Below are 18,830 nucleotides of genomic sequence, written 5' to 3' on the forward strand. Positions count from 1 at the left end.
AAGTCACTATGTGGGATGATTTGCATAACCTCGCCCAAATGTTCATGCAAAGAAAGAAGGTGACTTTTATTCTTATATTCTTATTTTGTGGAGACGCTGTGTGTTTTGTTGCAAAGGTGAAACTACTTTGTTTGGCCATTCAAAAGAGAACACAACTAGAAATCAGTGGTTAATTTGTATCTAAAACACTGTTACAGAACAGTTCAACCGAAATATTCAGATACGTGCAGCTACGGAGGACGAGGAATGTTTTCTGGAAGAGTAGCCTATAATGCCACTGTTTGTTTCTATAAAGTGGGGCAATTCCAACTTTGTAATGAGAGTCTGGGCTTCTGGCTCACAGCCTGTAAGTACCTTTACATGTTTAAAGAATTTGCCACTGACGATACAAACTCCAGTTTTAAGCAATGTAGAGTAGCACATGATGTTTGTCGTTTCTCAGATCACAAATGCAGACATGGGTTTTATGTTAACACAGTGCGATATGCAACGCGTAAAAAGACAGTATAAGTCATCATTATTATTAATTATGTACACACTGAATGCAACAAATGCCTGTTTGTGAGGGGTTTCTTTGGTTTTGTCTCGTTGCTCCGGGACACACAGCATCACAGTATGTGAGGGGCATAACATTTCCGTTACACGTTTGAGGAATTGGGCCAATAAAGGCACTAGATAGCTGGCCAATTAGCTTTCCAGAACGATGAGCTTTGTAAAAACCGACGCATTTCAGAAAGACGGGGCATAAAGGATCAGCAATAATGTACAGTACGTACAAAATGTTTTTTGTTGTTGTCTTTTTTTTTTACCTTAAACCGCATTAACACATTGCAAATACAAAAAATTATGTTCCAGCAACGTCATATGACCCCTTTAAATAGAATATGGACGAAAAAACCACAGCTGGTGCAGTTCAACTGACAGATAATAAATATTTGTATTGCAGCCTTATGATTTAAAATGGTTTGTTTCAGTCTTTTTGAGTGTAACGTGCCCAAACCTGAAGTATCTCTCATAATTTTAAACGCAATATGTTCACTATTAGAAAAAGTTGAATAGTGAAAAGGTATTTAAATGGCCCAGAATAGGACTTTGGCTAGTTTTTAGTCTCGTAAATTTCCATGATTTTGGCACACTATTATTTATTTCTAGTATGATGGAATGAAAATTTGCGTTGATAAATTTGGCACATAATATATAGGTTTATTGTTGAGGTAATACTCTGTCATTTGTCCCCCTTTTCTTTATTATTGTTACATGTTAAATGTTTATTATTGTTAAATGTCACTAAAGTCTTTAGTTGCTATAGTTATAATATCCACTACTTTTCTAAACCATTGCAGAGTTGTTATTTTAATCTATTTTATCATCACTAACAGTTCGGGAGATATAATTTTCTTCTTCATTTTTTTTTTATTTATTTATTGGTTGAAGTTGAGAGTTTTTTCCATTTTAAGTTTGATTTATATATATAATCAGATTTACTTCAGCATTTTCTTACCTTCTCTGTCTGTAAGGTTTGTTCAGTTTCAGCACCACAGGCATGGACAGCGCAAGTTCTGACTGTTGTACTGAGGCTCTAAGAATGTTACCCTTTTCAGTTAATCTCTAATATAATTTCTTCTGAAATACACAATTATTTTTCAATGCAAATCTCTTAAATGCTTCACATTTTAACTTATGCCCGAAGTATTTAAAAAAAATACTCAAATAATGCAATGACCCAAAAATACTCGGAGTGTCACTATTCACCAAGACTGCTGTATATCTCCACCCACACCTAATATATGTAATATGAGTTCTGTCTTCAAGAATACACGCCGAACAAAATAGAGTAACCGTCCGTCGACGCTGATATAATTATTAAATTATCATCTAGTCATTAACTGATGAGAAATTGCCACATTAGCTCTTCAAAAATGGAATACAGATTCTTTTCAGTTTCTTTTTTGTCGATTTTCGTGGCTTTCCTTCTTTATCCTTGGAAAACCATCTGTTCAGACCTGAGCTACAATATTCCGGAAGAAACGAAGCGCCATTATGTGATTGGAAATATAGCCAAGGATCTCAGAATGAATGTGAAAAAATTGTCTGCTCGTAAATCTCGGATAGACACGGAGGACAGCAGCAAACGGTACTGTGATGTTAATCTGAATACTGGTGACTTAATCGTGACAGAGAAAATAGACCGAGAGGAGCTTTGTGGATCACAAAGTCCCTGCATTCTCAGTTAAGAGCTCGTCCTGGAAAACCCACCCTCTTGAAGTTCACCGTATAATTCTGCAAATTGATGATATAAATGACAACGCACCACGATTTTCCAATGAACGCATTGTCTTTGAAATTACAGAATCAGCAATTAATAGCCAGCGATTCCGTTTGCACGAGGCTCATGATTCAGATATTGGTCGCAACGCTGTTAATGGCTATTCAATAGAGAAAGATCAACATTTTATATTGTCTGTACATGGTACTGCAGATGGAGGAAAATACGCTGAACTCGTGTTGGATCGTGAGCAGCAGAAGGAGATAGATATGATACTCACAGCCACTGATGGTGGTTCGCCGCAGAGGTCTGGCACTGCTGTCATACACATCACTGTTCTCGATGCTAATGATAATGTGCCAGTGTTTATTGAGTCTGTTTATAAAGTCACTGTAGCTGAAAATACACCTTCAGGAACAGAACTAATCAAAGTGAGCACCACTGATGCTGATGAAGGTCCAAACGGGGAAGTGACCTATGATTTTAGCAGAATATTAGATAAAGCAGTACAATTATTTTCAATTGATAAGACAACGGGACAAATTGTGTTGACTGGAGTAATCGATTATGAAAAAGTCAAAAAGTACGAAATAGGAATTTATGCTCAAGATGCCTTGGGCTGTCATCAACTGCTAAAATTATAATAGATATAACAGATGTTAATGATAATCCACCTAGAATCATCCTTAAATCTTTTAATAATCCAGTACCTGAAAACTCTGAGCCAGGCACTGAGTTGGGAATTATTAATGTTCAAGACAAAGATTCAGGAGAAAATCGGCAGATCCGTTGCTCTATTCAGCAAAATGTTCCTTTCAAACTGAACCCATCTGTTAAAAACTATTTCTCTTTGGTTACTACAAAAGCTCTAGACCGAGAGAAAGAATCTGATTATAACATTACCATCACAGCCACAGATGGGGGATCTCCACCACTATCCACCTCCATGATAATTAATTTATTTGTCTCAGATGTGAATGACAATCCTCCTGTGTTTGAACAGCAGTCCTACAGCACTTATATAAGTGAAAATAACAAAGCAGGCACTTCTGTTTGTTCTGTCAGTGCAAATGACCCAGATTTGTAGACCGAATGGGACTGTACTGTACTCTCTGGCTCCAAGTGAAGTCAATGGGGTCCCAGTGTCCTCCTTTCTATCTATTAATGGAGATACAGGGGTGATTCATGCTGTAAGATCATTTGACTATGAGCAGTTCAGAAACTTCACTGTCAAAGTTGTTGCCAGAGACAATGGATCTCCATCGCTCAGCAGTAACGTGACTGTGAAAGTCTTCATAACAGATGATAATGATAACTCTACACAGATATTATACCCTGTTCCTGATGGAAAGTCTTTAATGACTGAAATGATCCCTAAAGTGACTCTCTCAGGCTCTCTGGTGTCCAAGGTGATCGCTGTAGACGCTGACTCTGGACAGAATGCATGGCTGTCCTATCAGATTGTCAAATCTACTGATCCTGGACTTTTCTCCATTGGTCTCCATAGTGGAGAGATCAAAACACAACGAGACATTTCTGAATCTGACAATATGAAGCAGTACCTCATTATTTCAGTGAAGGATAACGGACAGATCTCTCTGTCTACCACCTGTGCTGTAAATTTACTAATTTCTGACAACCTTTCTGAAGTTCCTGAACTTAAAGATATGACTTATAAGGACAACAGTGCTAAATTAACATCCTACTTGATCATTGCATTAGTTTCTGTGTCCACCTTTTTCCTGATGTTCATCATACTGATCGTGGCAGTGAAGTTTTGTCACAGGAGAAAGCCCAGACTGTTGTTTGATGGAGCAGTTGCTGTTCCTAGTGCCTATCTCCCTCCCAACTATGCAGAGGTGGATGGAGCAGGAACTCTCCGCAGCTCTTACAATTATGACGCATATCTAACCACAGGCTCGCGCACCAGTGACTTTAAGTTTATCAAGTCTTACAATGAAAACACAATTCCTTTTTCTCAGACTTTGTGTTGTGATGAAAAAACAACAAACACATGTAGCTACACCAGTGGCGAAGGACTCAGCTACCCCACTCTGGGTAATTTGGAAATTTGATTAGTGTTGGCATTTTTTTTTATTCCACTACTTTTTAATTGTCAGAAAGTATTTCCAAAAACATTTGTAAATATTTCCAAAAATTGTTTTAAGTATTTGTTCCATGTTATTTAGTAGCAATTAATGTGCTATTTTACTGTGGGTTTTTGATATTTCTAACTTTTCTTCTAAAAACTAAGCTTTCAAAAACAAACTGTCACACAAGCAAGTACTTGCCCATTAAAAAACAACAACATGAACAATTGGGGTGAAAAAAGCTTGACAAAAAATGACAAACTGACACAGGCAAATAAATACATAAATACATATAAATACACATATATTATTATTTATTTGCCTTTTTTAGTCTTTTTAATGCCTTAAAGATTTGTTTGTTCTCATTTTTGTGTTTCATGTTCTCCTCTGTGAATTGGACATTCTTCTAAAGGTAAGAAAAAATATCGTATTTGCTCTAAATTAACTGGTATGCTTGCTTGTGATGTACATCTAAATCATTAATTTTCTAATAGAGACTGAAAATGCTTTATAATTGTTTAACCAGGCACAAAGCACAACTTCTTGATGTTATTCAAACAAGAATTGAACGAGACATGTTTGATAATATAGCTACTTTAACATGGTAAAACTGTAAAGGTGTTGGCTGGTTTATTCGATGATGATGCTAGCTGAACAAAACAAAGACTTAACATTTATTTATTTAGCAAATGATTTCATCCAAATCATCTTATATGAAATGAAATGAAGATATTCCTCATTCCTCATAATAAGACAATAACATAAAGAAATATGCAAATAATTACTAGGCTTGAGTGAGGAGGGAAAAATAAGTGAAAGCAAAGTTTTTATTAATTAAAAAATAATAAAAATAATAATTTAAAAAATGATAATTTAAAAATGATTACAGTTAGTATGTCAAGAGGACATGTCAAGTGCTAAAGACTAGTTTTTAGACTTTTCTTGAAAATAGTTCTTAAAGCTTTACTTTTTTCTGTCGTTGGAGCTATTTTTGTGAGAGCGTGAGAATCGAACATTGTTTTCTGGATTAAATTCGTTGGATGGTGTTGAAGACCCCCCCCCCCCCCTTTTTTTTCATGTTGCCTGCTAACGTTACTAATTAGTCAACTTGTGATTCATGTGTATATAAACAACGGAGGTCTATATGTTTACTGATATTACTATTAGTTGAACTGAACTGATTTGCACTTTGGCTGGTAACAGCAGCATTAAGTCTGTTAGTCTTGTATTTGTGACTTTGAAGCTCTAGGGCATTGCTGTTTATTAACATCTGAGTAGAGCATAGTCCACCCCTTACTGATGCCTTTGTATGCTGGACATGTGCAGTATTCTTTGATTAAAATAACACAAATAGCATACGTTATTTTATATTTAGGATTATAATGTTCATTCATACTTGCTCACAACTTTGCTACCTCAATATGAAAGTGAAAGTGACGTGACATACAGCCAAGTATGGTGACCCATACTCGGAATTCGTGCTCTCTACTTTTAACCCATCCAAAGTGCGCACACACACACACACACACACACTGTGAACACACACCCGGAGAGCAGTTGGGGGTTCAGTGCCTTGCTCAAGGGCACCTAAGTCGTGGTATTGAAGGTGGAGAGAGAACTGTACATGCACTCCCCCCACCTACAATTCCTGCAGGCCTTTCGATTTCGAGTCCTACTCTGTAACCATTAGGCCACACATATTCCCAAATATGCTTCCTCATATTTGGTGGTGAACTTTCGAGACATTTACCTGATGAAAGTCATAATTGAAGTAGAAATGTGTGTGTGTTTGATGCATGAAAACAATGATCATTAGTTCTCACGTCAGGCACACACGTTTGAGCTTCTGTTTACCATATTTAATGTGCATAAGATAAAATAAAAATATAATGTACTTTTCAAGGTGAAATACAGTTGTAAGTAGTAAAAAGTATTGTTTTTTTCTTCAGAAATGTAAAAGTTGTCAGTTTAAATTGTACTTGAGTAAAGTACAAATCCCCCAAAATAATACTTTAGTACAGTAATCAAGTAAAATTACTCAAGTATTTTACATCTCTGCTGATTGTTAATGAACCTGATGCTGACTGGGGTCCCAATGCCCAATTGTCCTACTTCCTGAAGGATGAAGACATGCGTGGTGCACCATTAAGTTCTCTCGTATCTGTAGATTCACTTATAGGCAGTATTCATGCAGTTAAATCATTTGATTTTGAACAGTTAAAATTGTTTGCTTTTAACATGACAGCTCGAGATGGAGGATCCCCACCAATGAGCTCTGAAGTGACAATAACTATCAATATTCAAGATCAGAATGATAACGCTCCTCAGGTTCTGTATCCAGTACAGACTGGTGCTTCTGTGGTGGCTGAGATTATGCCTTGTGCTGCAGATGTTGGATATCTGGTCACTAAAGTGGTGACTGTTGATGTGGACTCTGGACAGAATACCTGGCTCTCCTATAAACTACAGAAAGCTACAGACAGAGCACTGTTTGAAGTGGGTTTACAGAATGGAGAAATTAGACCTTTTATTTAGTTCTCACACTGGCTGCTGTTTCTTTCTTCTCACATGCGTGGTTGTCATAATATCAGTCAAGATCTACAGATGGAGAATCTCGCTTCTTATATCAGTCCAATCTGAGGACAGACACAGGAGTCACTGGAACTCTGCAGCACGGGTATAATTATGAAGTGTGCATGATGACTGACTCGAGGAAGAGTGACTAAGTTTTCTACACTGGGTGGGCAGAATGTTTTAGTGGTTGACCCGAGTTTCACTGAGATGATGCAGCTCACAATGAAGGAAAATAACATGCATGAAATACAAGCTACAAGAAATGGTAATATCCCAGCATGAATGGATTAATAGACACATTAAAAATAATAGTAATATTAATAATTGCCTCAATGTCTTTATCACCATAAATCTTCGCTTGTTCCACTTACCTGTTGATGTTATTCAAACTTGAAGTACAGAAGACTTATTCGATAGTGTCGTTTTTTTAATTATAAATATATGATTAACCATGGTAAAATATACAGAACTGACTGGCTGATTTAGTTGCTGTGATATTATTGTGAATACTGCTGACCAAAATAAATAAATACATAAACACAGCAAATTTGAAAGTGTTAAAGTAACACTCACAGTGAGAAAATTAACACTTTTTCGGGGTTTATATAGGTCCACACTAAATAGAGTTAAACTAACACTTTAAACAGTGTTACTTTTTTTTACACTTGCATAGAGTAAAAACAACACTGTAAGTGTTCAACATTAACACCATTAGTGTTTTCCCTCCCCCTCATTTACACCAAGTTAGTGTTGAAACTACACTATTGGTGTCAATAATCTTAACACCAAGAGACTTATTTCCACACTAATGCAGTGTTCATACAAACCCTGATTAAGGAAATTAAAAGCAATCTGTAATCGACTAAAAATCACTGTGCATTTAAGAAAAAAACAGTCAACACGCTGTATCAATTTGAAATTTTATTTTTAACGCAGATGTAACAAATACACCAACACAAAAGAAGCTGCAATATATTCACCATCATCTGGCCATATAGACACTGCAGATCAAAAGGAGTGTAGAACTTCAAGCTGTTGACACTTTTGAGACCAGGGCTTCCACGTAGGACAGGTTGAAGACTAGTTCAAAGGCACTCATGGAGCTGGTTCCAACGCAAAGGAATGAGGCGCTTGTCCACAACGACGCAAGTGGTCTCCTCCCCTCAATCCTTGACTGGTGGCCCTCCCTCCCACTTGGATGGCCTTCAATGCTCGTGCAGGACTGATAAAGAAATTAATTAAATAAAACCAGAAAAAACAAAACAAATGTGAAACGATAAATGCTCAATAAAACACCTATATAACACACCTTAACCCAATACGTGCAAAAAAAACCAGTTGATATCACGCTTTGTATTACAGCGAAATACGTCATTAATTTCCTCACCACCCCCCACAATTTTTTTTTTAATTACATTTGCTGATACACCCTCAGCCAAACCAAGCTATGTGACTGACTGACTTCATTTGAACAGTCGTACAAGCACATCCGAGAGCTGTAGGTCAATATAATGAAAGTGAACATATAGAATCAGTTAGTCCAAAAGGAACATTTAGACAGATTATACCAGTGTCTAGAAAATACGTGCAGAGGGGTGAATCCCAAGGACCATATGATTAAAAAAAAAAAACACTGCATTTAAACATTTACAATGACTTTGCACCAGTATTGTTAGTTTTAACTTATGGAAATGAAGTCTGTCTACAGCCTGTTGGACTGATCTTGGTCTTCCTCCCTGGAGCAGGAGATGCACCTGCAGCTGGACAGATGACATGTCACTGTTGGATGTTTCAGCAAAGTCCTGATTTATCTAATGACAAACCATATTACAAGATTTCTAAGGTGACTTCATCTTTTACCACCAAAATGGATAGTCAAACTTAGTAATTATGCCACAAGAAAGGAGCACAAAACTTCATGTCCAACTAGATTGTGTTACAAGTACATCAACAAAAGATTCTTGCATAGCCCTTTGTTGAAAACGGGTCTCTCAGGCTAGGACAGAGAGAAATAATGGCAGGTGGGGATCCTCCTTCAATATAAAAAGAAAAAAAAAATACAGTTAATGCTAAACTTAATATTGTTTTCTACACCAAGTGCCACAGCTGTGTGTATTTCTTGCATCTGTACATTTTAGTCTTACCCATGAATTTCTGTCATGTGACTGACTACATTAACAAGCTGACATCTGGTGCTTTACAATAGGGTTTCATTAGTTAGCATGGACTAAGAATGCACAATGCTTCTACAGCATTTAATAATCATATTTAATGTTCATCTCAACATTTCCTTCTACATTATAAAAATCAAAAGTTGTATCTGTTAACATGAATGCACTATGAATTAAAATGAACAAAGTTACTTTTATTAATGAATACTAAATTTAGTAATTGTTAGTTTGCACATTAATGTTAATGAATTAAACCTCATTGTAACGAATTTACATATACAATCCCTATATCTCAAGCATAGTTCCTATATGACTAAATACAATTCTAGGCAGTAGCACAAGATTCTTCGCTTACCTTCAGTGAGAAAGTCTTGGAAAGTGCCATCGCTGTGCAGTTTTAATAATTTCTTCACTCCTTGATGAACATGACGAAAACTGTTGGTCAAGAAAAATGCAAATTATGACGTTGTTAATGTTAAAGAAAATTCACCGAGCCGCTCGCCAGAAGCCCCATTTGTCACCCCACAAATCTAACATTAAAGTGAAATTGCAGCAAATTAATTGTAAACTAATGCATCTACTATTACAGATGAAGCGCGCGCACGTCAAACACGTGTTTCATTTAATTAGATAATTCTTATTAGTTCATAGTCATATGCTGGCAGTTCAGCAAAACGCGACTTGCTTTATTATCTGATGATTTATCTCTGCTGCCTTTTACCTTGCAGACGAGAGTAACCGCAATATATTTAAATTCCTCGGACTATCCGAAGCTGTGCGTTCAAGGTCCACGTAAAAAAATAAAAAAAAAAATAAACCCGCGCTGCTCACTTAAACAGCCAGAGATTATTTGTGGAACAATGCACAGTTATAATAAGATATTGGAGACAAAAATTCATTGCAATGACTTTTGGCAACACAAACGTGAGCCCTAAGGAGAATATGGATGCTGCATTAATTTAACTCATTAAATGGTTACACAAATGACAGAAAATACGTAAATAATAATCTTCCCCAGATTCTAAAATAAGAACACTTACGTTTAAAACTGCTAACTAACAAACATTGCCATTCTTACCTCAGTTTGCTAGCTAAGTGGTGCAGCTAAATGGCCTCGAAATTCCGTCAGTAGTCTGTCGCGTTATCTGAAAGTAAATAATGTTAGCACTCTGGCAATGTTGAGAAACGTACTAATATTATTCGGAATGGTGAGAAACATACACAAAACACGAAAATTGGTCAGTTTAAATGGTTATAAAATATTATTCCTGTTTGAACACTGTTTTCTCCTCGTGATCGTTCGCCATTAAATCAAAAAGGAAATAGTGTGCAAGGACCGGAAATTGGATCAACTCATCACCAGTGTCAGTTATGTCAACTCGCTGTAATTACACTGACTCCGACCACTGATTTACACTGCAAGTGTTAATGCCATTCAAATCAACACCAGAATCAACACTTTTTAACTCTGAAAAATTAACATCATGTTATGTGTTAGATGTGTCTAACCAAGTCAAGTCCAAGTCCAAAAGTTTCGAGTCCAAGTCAAGACCGAGTCCAAATGAGCGAAAAAAGGATCCTCTTCAAGACCACATACTTAATTACTGATAATGTATGTGATGCGAGAGACAGCATATCTCCTATTCTAAGAAAATAATTTTACATTATTATTTGTAATGATCAAAAAGCATGTGCAAAGTAACAACTCTCTAGGACAGGGGTCTCCAAACTAAATCCTGGAGGGCCAATGTCCTGAAAAGTTTAGCTCCAACTGGCCTTAACACACCTATCTGGAAGTTTCTAGTGTGTCTAGTTAGAGCTTGATTAGTTGGTTCAAGTGTGTTGGTTGGAGCTAAACTCTAAAGGACACTGGCCCTCGAGTTTGGAGCTGTAGGGTCAAATTATTTTTATGTACTTTATTTACATTTTATTTACTTTATAATGCTGCCGTTGCTGACATTATGTCTGTGGTCGAAAATTAAAATGACTGATGCCTTGGCGCAGCGCGCGCACACACACACACACACAAAGCTCGCATGCGCGTGGTTAAGGCTAGAAAGGATACGTTTGGCTCTACTGGGCATGCACACATACAGCGACATTTTGGTCATAGGCCTTCTGTAGGGCTTGCAAAGACTAGTGGCGTTGTCGGAAACAATCGACTACTACAGCATGCATTAACCATATTGCATACAAAGTGTTTGCAAGTACGACGTGAATTTTAGGATTACAATATCGCGTGGAGCTGTTACTTTCTATGACCTTATCTATTTTGCATGTAAAAATAAAATATGTAATGTAATAGTAATTAGGGTTGTGCCTGAAGCCGAATACCTTATTCAGAATGGCACGGATAATGGCTTCAAAAACGAATAACGGACTAGGAATAATTCTGCCTGAATACTCGGCTGAAGCTGGCACAGTCTGGTGTTTGCTAGATAGCAGTTGAGTCATGGGATCAACGCAATATTATACAGACCTCTAAAGTCACAAGTGTGAAGTGAATGAATGTAAATTTTATTAATGAAAAAAGCGCAAATCAAACACCGCATTGCTGTTGCCTCTCCGTGCATCTATCAGAAATCAGAGCTTTGCAAGAGTAATTTCACCTATAATAAAACATCATACATGTTTTATTATTTTATATATTTAAAAGGCAATGATTTAAAGCTTAGGCTACGATATGATACGAATGAATGGAATAAGCTCAGCGCGCTCACCAATCAAACAGCTGCGCTGCAAACCAAAGTTCTCTCTTAAGAATAGGCTAATAATCAGCTTAGATACAGATAAATTTTGTACTTGTCCTACATGTTTGCATCTTTATCTTTTGCTGGTTTGCGTGGCATGTACGCATTTGTTTAGTGAAGTTCACTAAACATTATACTAGCTTAAAGAGTTCTGCGTAATGAAAATGTGCACATTGAACTAATTCAGTCGCGTTCAAATGATCACTAAACGTTTGTCATGACATATCTTTGCTTGCATGATAAATATTATTTTAGAAATTATCAATTATTTTAATTTAACACGACATACTTGTTCAGTGATAACTACGAAAAAAAAGGATAAAAAGTCATAACGGTCTTATAAAGTAACTGTACGACGTTGTATCCGAATCCAGATACTAAAAATGTTGTGATTGTGACAGATGCAAATACTGGCTGTTACATGGAAATATAAGTATGTAATGTCATAATTATAAAGTTTTTTACGTAATTGTTGCATAAGGCTATACATTAATAAGCGTTTATATATATATATATATATATATATATATATATATATATATATATATATATATATATATATATTAAAACTATTTAATGTGTTTTCATTTACAATAGCATGAACCACGAGTAGTCGAGTAACTCAAGTATTTTCAGAATCGGGTGGTATTTTTTTATATAAAAAAAATCGACTAGTAGAAATTGCAACCTCTATATTTTAGAACATTAATTAGTATTTCTTTATTGTAAATGTTAGTTTAATATCTAGGTGTATACGTACATAAAACACAGTCTAACAAGTTTTATTAAGAAAATTAAATTAGACACTTCTAAACTTTTCAGAACGCTGCAAGTGCACCGCTGCTCATGCATATCCTTTCTCGTAACAAAATTGAAAGCTAAGCCAAGATGGAGAAACAGCTGATCATAGCTGTACAAGGATAGCCATTTTTAAAATGATTTATCAGCAGAGCTACTGCAAGGGATTTTTATTGCTGGAAATCCATTTATCCTTCCTGAAACTTTCGCGTCTTCATGGAGAGCAAGTCATGGTTGCCTAGCAGAAGCAGACGCCACTGAAGGGCAAGCGTAGGGTTCAGGCTACAGAGTGTTTTGGAAAAAAAAAGAGAAAGCAGCAAGCCTAGCGTTTTCCACACGTTTTCAGTTGCCACAGTTTTGCTGGATTCGGTCGAGACCAACGAGAACATTTGTAAAGTCCAATGGCCAAGTCCGAGACAAGTCCGAGTACAAACACAACGAGTCCGAGACAAGTCCTAGACGATAGAAACATGTCTCGAGTCCGAACTCGAGTTCAAGACCGGACTCGAGTACTACAGCCCTACTGAGAAAAAGGCAAATTTTCCGGGTGCTGTTCATGGTGCTGAAATGGTTCACGGTATCCTCTTTTTGTCTGTTACCGATTAAAACAGCCTGTCTCACATAAGGCAGTTTCTTCTACTTTTCTCCTTCTTCTTCTTGTGGTATTGATGTCATAATTTTGGCTTGTAATAGTCGTGTTTAAGGCTGTTGGCCTTGTATTTGCGTCTTTAAAGCTCTGAGTGCCGCTGTTGATTAACATCTGAGAAGAGCGCTACTTTCTTCAGTAGTCTGTATTACCAGTCACTTACTGATGTGTCTGTACGTTGGACAAATGCAGCGGGTTTTTTTTCGATGGAAAGGAAATGGATGCTTTTTTGCGGATTTAGGATTTTAATGGCTTTTCTTACTTGTTCCCACTTCATTTGATGAAACAGCTTCTCAGGATGATTTTCTTAAGGTTATTGAGAAATTTACACAATCAATGGATGGTTTCCGCACATTCAAAATGGCAGTTTGTGTTGTTCATTCTCTGCGTTTACGGAGTGGATGTCGTATATTGCAATGCGAGATATTCCATCCCGGAGGAAATGCCAGAGGGATCATTCGTTGGAAACATCGCCAAGGATCTGGGGATAGAGATAAGTAGACTCATATCTGGAAAAGCTCGCGTTGTAACAAAGGGCGGACGACAGTATGTCGATCTGAGCAGAGACAAAGGGACTCTAGTAGTTAAAGAAAGGATAGATCGGGAGGAGCTCTGTAAACAGATGACGCCTTGCAGCTTCAGCTTTGATCTTATTGTTGAAAACCCTATCCAGCTCCATCGAGTCACAGTTGAGGTGCATGATATAAACGATAATGCTCCGTTATTTCCGAAAGAAAATGTTAATTTGAACATTACCGAAAATGCGGTTTTAGGAGCTCGCTTTCCTTTAGACAGCGCTATAGATACAGATGTAGGTCTAAATGGTATACAGAGCTATAAACTACATCCAACTGATAATTTTAAACTGGAGGTGCATAGTCAGACCGATGGCAACAAATACATTGAGATGGTTTTACAACGAGAACTAGACCGAGAGGAGCGCGATGAGATTCAATTGGTTCTTGTGGCAACTGATGGTGGATCACCTCAGAAATCAGGCACTGTAAAAATCTACGTTACTGTTCTGGATGCCAATGATAATGCCCCAGTGTGTAAACAGTCAGTATTTAAAACTGAAGTTAGAGAAAATGCACCTACTGGTACTATCATAGGGACCATTAGTGCTGCTGATGCTGACGAAGGTTTAAATGGCCATGTTTCCTATTCCTTTGCTGTTGCAAACAAAGAAGCAAGTGAGCTTTTTGGGATAAACTCAGATACAGGTGAGATTAGACTTCTTAATAATGTAGATTATGAATCTCAAAATAGATTTCAATTAAATATTAATGCGAGGGATAAAGGAGGCCTGTCGGATACTTGTAAAATTGTTATAGATGTAATTGATGAAAATGACAACTCTCCAACCATACAGCTGATGTCGTTCTCAAACACTCTTCCTGAAAATTCCCCAGTGAGAACAACCGTAGCCGTCATTAACCTAGAGGATGCAGATTCTGGAAAAAATGGCCTTGTTCAATGCTCAATAAATAAAAATATACCTTTTAAAATTGAGTCATCCCTAGCGGAATATTACACTTTGGTTACTGATGATATGCTGGATCGAGAAAGTCTTGCTGAATATAATGTGACAATTTTGGTATCAGACCAAGGAAGTCCTCCGCGACACGCAAACAAAACACTTAATGTAAAAATATCAGATGTCAATGACAATCCTCCAAAATTCGAGTTTGAGGAATATAAAACATTTGTCAGTGAAAATAATTTTCCTGGTCTCACTATACTGACTGTTAAAGCAAATGATGCTGACTGGGGTCCAAATGCGCAATTGACCTACTTCCTGAAAGATGAAGACATGCGTGGTGCACCAATAAGTTCTCTCGTATCCGTAGATTCGCTTACAGGCAGTATTCATGCAGTTAAATCATTTGATTTTGAACAGTTAAAATCGTTTGCTTTTAACGTGACAGCTCGAGATGGAGGATCCCCGCCAATGAGCTCTGAAGTGACAATAACTATCAATATTCAAGATCAGAATGACAACGCTCCTCAGGTTCTGTATCCAGTACAGACTGGTGCTTCTGTGGTGGCTGAGATTGTGCCTCGTGCAGCAGATGTTGGATATCTGGTCACTAAAGTGGTGGCTGTTGATGTGGACTCTGGACAGAATGCCTGGCTCTCCTATAAACTGCAGAAAGCTACAGACAGAGCGCTTTTTGAAGTGGGTTTACAGAATGGAGAAATAAGAACTGTGCGACAAGTGACTGATAAAGATGCTGTCAAACAAAAACTGACTGTTGTTGTGGAGGATAACGGACAGCCTTCTCGCTCAGCTGTGGTTTCCATTAACGTGGCTGTGGCTGACAGCTTTCCTGAAGCGCTGTCAGAGTTCACAGACTTTACACATGAAAAACACTATGACGAGAATCTGACCTTTTATTTAGTTCTCGCACTGGCTGCTGTTTCTTTCTTATTTATCACATGCGTGATTGTCATAATATCAGTAAAGGTCTACAGATGGAGACAATCTCGCTTCTTATATCAGTCCAATCTGCCTGTTATTCCTTACTATCCACCGCATTACGCAGACACAGGAGTCACCGGAACTCTGCCGCACGGTTATAATTATGAAGTGTGCATGACGACTGACTCGAGGAAGAGTGACTGTAAGTTTTCTACACTGGGTGGACAGAATGTTTTAATGGTGGACCAGAGTTTTGCTGAGACGATGCAGCGCGCAATAAAGGAAAATCATTTTTTAGAAGATTCCGCCGAGTGTCCTGAAATGGTAAGATCACCTGTTATTTAAAAATAAAATTTAAATTTAAAATTGAATATATTCATTGTGATATGGAAATTACATTCGGTAAATTTTGTGTAGTAATATCGGATAACCTTTTGCATTATGCCTGTATAAAATTAGTATACAATAAGATATTTTTTTCAGTATCTGAAGTTAATAGTTTTTATCATTTATTAAATGTGAATATTATTAAATCACTTTTGTTCATAACGCGTTATTCATAAATTTTAGAAACAATATTACATCTGAAAAACATAAAACTGTTATAATAAACGCTATAAAATAGTAATCATTCTGAGTTCATGATTCCTAAAAAACCATTAACTAATGTTAAGGAATTTGGCCTTACCGTAAAATGTTACCTTAAGTCGTGATTCGTTTTAATGTCTGTTATGTCCATAAAACGTGTGATCTGTCGCACTGCATTAATTCACTCTTGCACAATACCTTGATTTAAAGTGATTTAGAATTTATTTTAACTAACAAAGAAATAATGTTTTTTTTTTCTTATATTTCTGTAGTAAAATATACAGTTAAATTAAAAATATACGAGACACGTGGAATGTTGTTTGATATATAGTTGTTCAGTATTGTTCATTTTTGTTATTGTCGAGGTCTATTGACTGAATTTAATTCTACTTCTTAGACATTTCAAAGCTTCTGTTAGTGTCGTTTCTCGTTCTAAACTCTAAGGGCCGCTGTTGATTTGTAGAAACGCATGTAGGCGATCGCCTGTGGTTGGTGGAGCTGTGCTGATGCTGGTAGGAGATTGTGGAGGAGACTAAAGAGAGTCGATGAAGGGAGACAGTCACTGGCTGATAACAAACAAACTAGATGTATTTGTGGATATTTTGAATGTGGAACATCATCTACAGTTTGTAATTTGAATACGTCACTTATAAAACATGTTTGTGATTAGATCATGTAGAATGATTAATTGTTACAAATCGCAAGGACAGTCACTGGATCGTGTTTTCTTATGGAGGGTGTTTTTCATCATGGCTGCTTGTTCGATCTCAAATATAAATGCACAGATTCGTTACTCCGTTCCAGAGGAAATGAAGAAAGGGTCGCTGATTGGGAATATAGCTCATGATCTTGGTCTGGATGTTCAAAGACTGCCCCAGCCGCCACATGACCGACCTTCAACGTTGAAATATGGTTGAAATAAGGTCAGTTGTTGTTTTAACGCTGAAACAACGTTGATACAACGTTTAAAGCTGAACGGTTGAAAAACAGTCTGCCCATGACCAACTTTCAACGTTGAAATATGTTTGAAATAAGGTCAGTTGTTGTTTTAACGCTGAAACAACGTTGATACATTAGTGAATCAACGTTACGATATCAACGTTGATCCAATTTGCAAAATCGAAAGGTAATTCAACGTTGATTCAACCATGGTACCAACGTTGTTTCAACCTTCAATCAACGTTGAAATGCCGGCTGGGGCGCTCGGGTCGAGCTCGTATCGTGTCTGGCGACAGCACGGAGTACATAGAGCTGAAATCAGACAATGGGATTTTGGTTGTAAAGGAGAGAATTGACCGAGAGCTGCTTTGCGCTGAAACCACTCCGTGCAGCTTCACGTTTGAAATAATACTTGATTTTCCAATGGAACTGCATCAGGTTACGGTGGAAATACTGGATGTAAACGATCATTCGCCAAGATTTACTAAAGATGAAATTAACCTTGAAATAAGTGAATCAGCCACGCCTGGAGCTATTTTTTTACTGGGAGGCGCAGATGATCCTGATGTGGGTATAAACGCACTACAAAAGTATATTATGTCACCTAATGATTATTTTATCCTGAAACAACACTCACGTCCCGATGGAATCAAATATGCTGAAATGGTGCTTCAGAAGCCTCTAGACAGAGAGCAACATCCACGAATATCTCTCATTCTCACAGCAATCGACGGAGGAAACGCTCAGAGATCTGGTAATATGAAAATAGATGTGAATGTACTAGATGCTAATGACAACGCACCAGTATTTAACCAATCAGTTTACAGGGCAACCGTTGAAGAGAATTCACCTAAAGGAACTTATATTATAACTGTTAATGCTAGTGATGCAGACAGTGGCACAAATAGTTTGGTTTCATACAGTTTTGCTAATTTTAAAGGGAACATAAACGGCGTTTTTAAAATCAACGAAAAAACTGGTGCTATAACACTAAGTGGGGTACTTGATTATGAAAAAGCAAAGAAATACGAAATTGATATCGAAGCAAAAGACCAAGGCGGTTTGGGAAACTCTGCAAAAGTCATAGTCGATTTAATTGATGTAAATGATAATGCACCAGTTATCAGTGTTATGTCATTTTCGAGACCTGTCTCCGAAGACGCAATTGTTGGAACAACTATTGCCATTGTCAGTGTGAAAGATGTAGATGCGGGAGACAATGGTCACGTTGTCTGTACAACTGATATAAATACTCAATTTAAACTACAGTCTTCACTACGGAATTATTACACTTTAGTCACTGATGCTGCTTTAGATCGTGAACGTGTGGCAGAATATAATATCACTATCACAGCTGCAGATTCGGGGTCACCTGCGCTTTCTAGTCAGAAAACTTTAAATCTGAAAGTATTAGATGTATTAGAGTGTTTACACTACATATGTTGCTGAAAACAATCAACCTGGTTTGTCCATATTTACTCTGAGTGCTCAAGATGATGACTGGAACCAGAACGCTGGTATTTCTTATCTTCTAGATGAGACTACAGTGGGAGGATCCCCTGTTTCCTCTTTTATATCACTAAATG

The 18,830-nt window shown here is 37.1% G+C and overlaps 1 protein-coding gene and 1 pseudogene across 16 annotated transcripts in view; both read left to right on the forward strand.

Moving 5' to 3' along the window:
• The window catches only part of LOC132127880 (protocadherin alpha-C2-like), a 149,848-nt gene that overhangs the window by 63,856 nt on the left and 67,162 nt on the right, over positions 1 to 18,830 (forward strand). The window contains exon 1 of one of the 16 annotated variants that reach the window (XM_059540099.1): positions 13,446 to 16,041. The exons of 12 other annotated variants lie outside the window; for them this stretch is intronic. In XM_059540099.1, the coding sequence (XP_059396082.1) occupies positions 13,576 to 16,041 (2,466 nt within the window). In that variant the 5' untranslated portion in view covers positions 13,446 to 13,575. Of the gene's footprint in view, positions 1 to 13,445; positions 16,042 to 18,830 lie in introns of those variants that run through there. 3 more of the 16 variants (XM_059540090.1, XM_059540100.1, XM_059540091.1) reach the window with 3 other exon arrangements.
• On the forward strand, positions 1,723 to 4,341 carry LOC132126945 (protocadherin beta-7-like; annotated as a pseudogene).

This window comes from Carassius carassius, chromosome 45, assembly GCF_963082965.1.
Source record: "Carassius carassius chromosome 45, fCarCar2.1, whole genome shotgun sequence".
In the NCBI taxonomy this organism is placed as follows: domain Eukaryota; kingdom Metazoa; phylum Chordata; class Actinopteri; order Cypriniformes; family Cyprinidae; genus Carassius; species Carassius carassius.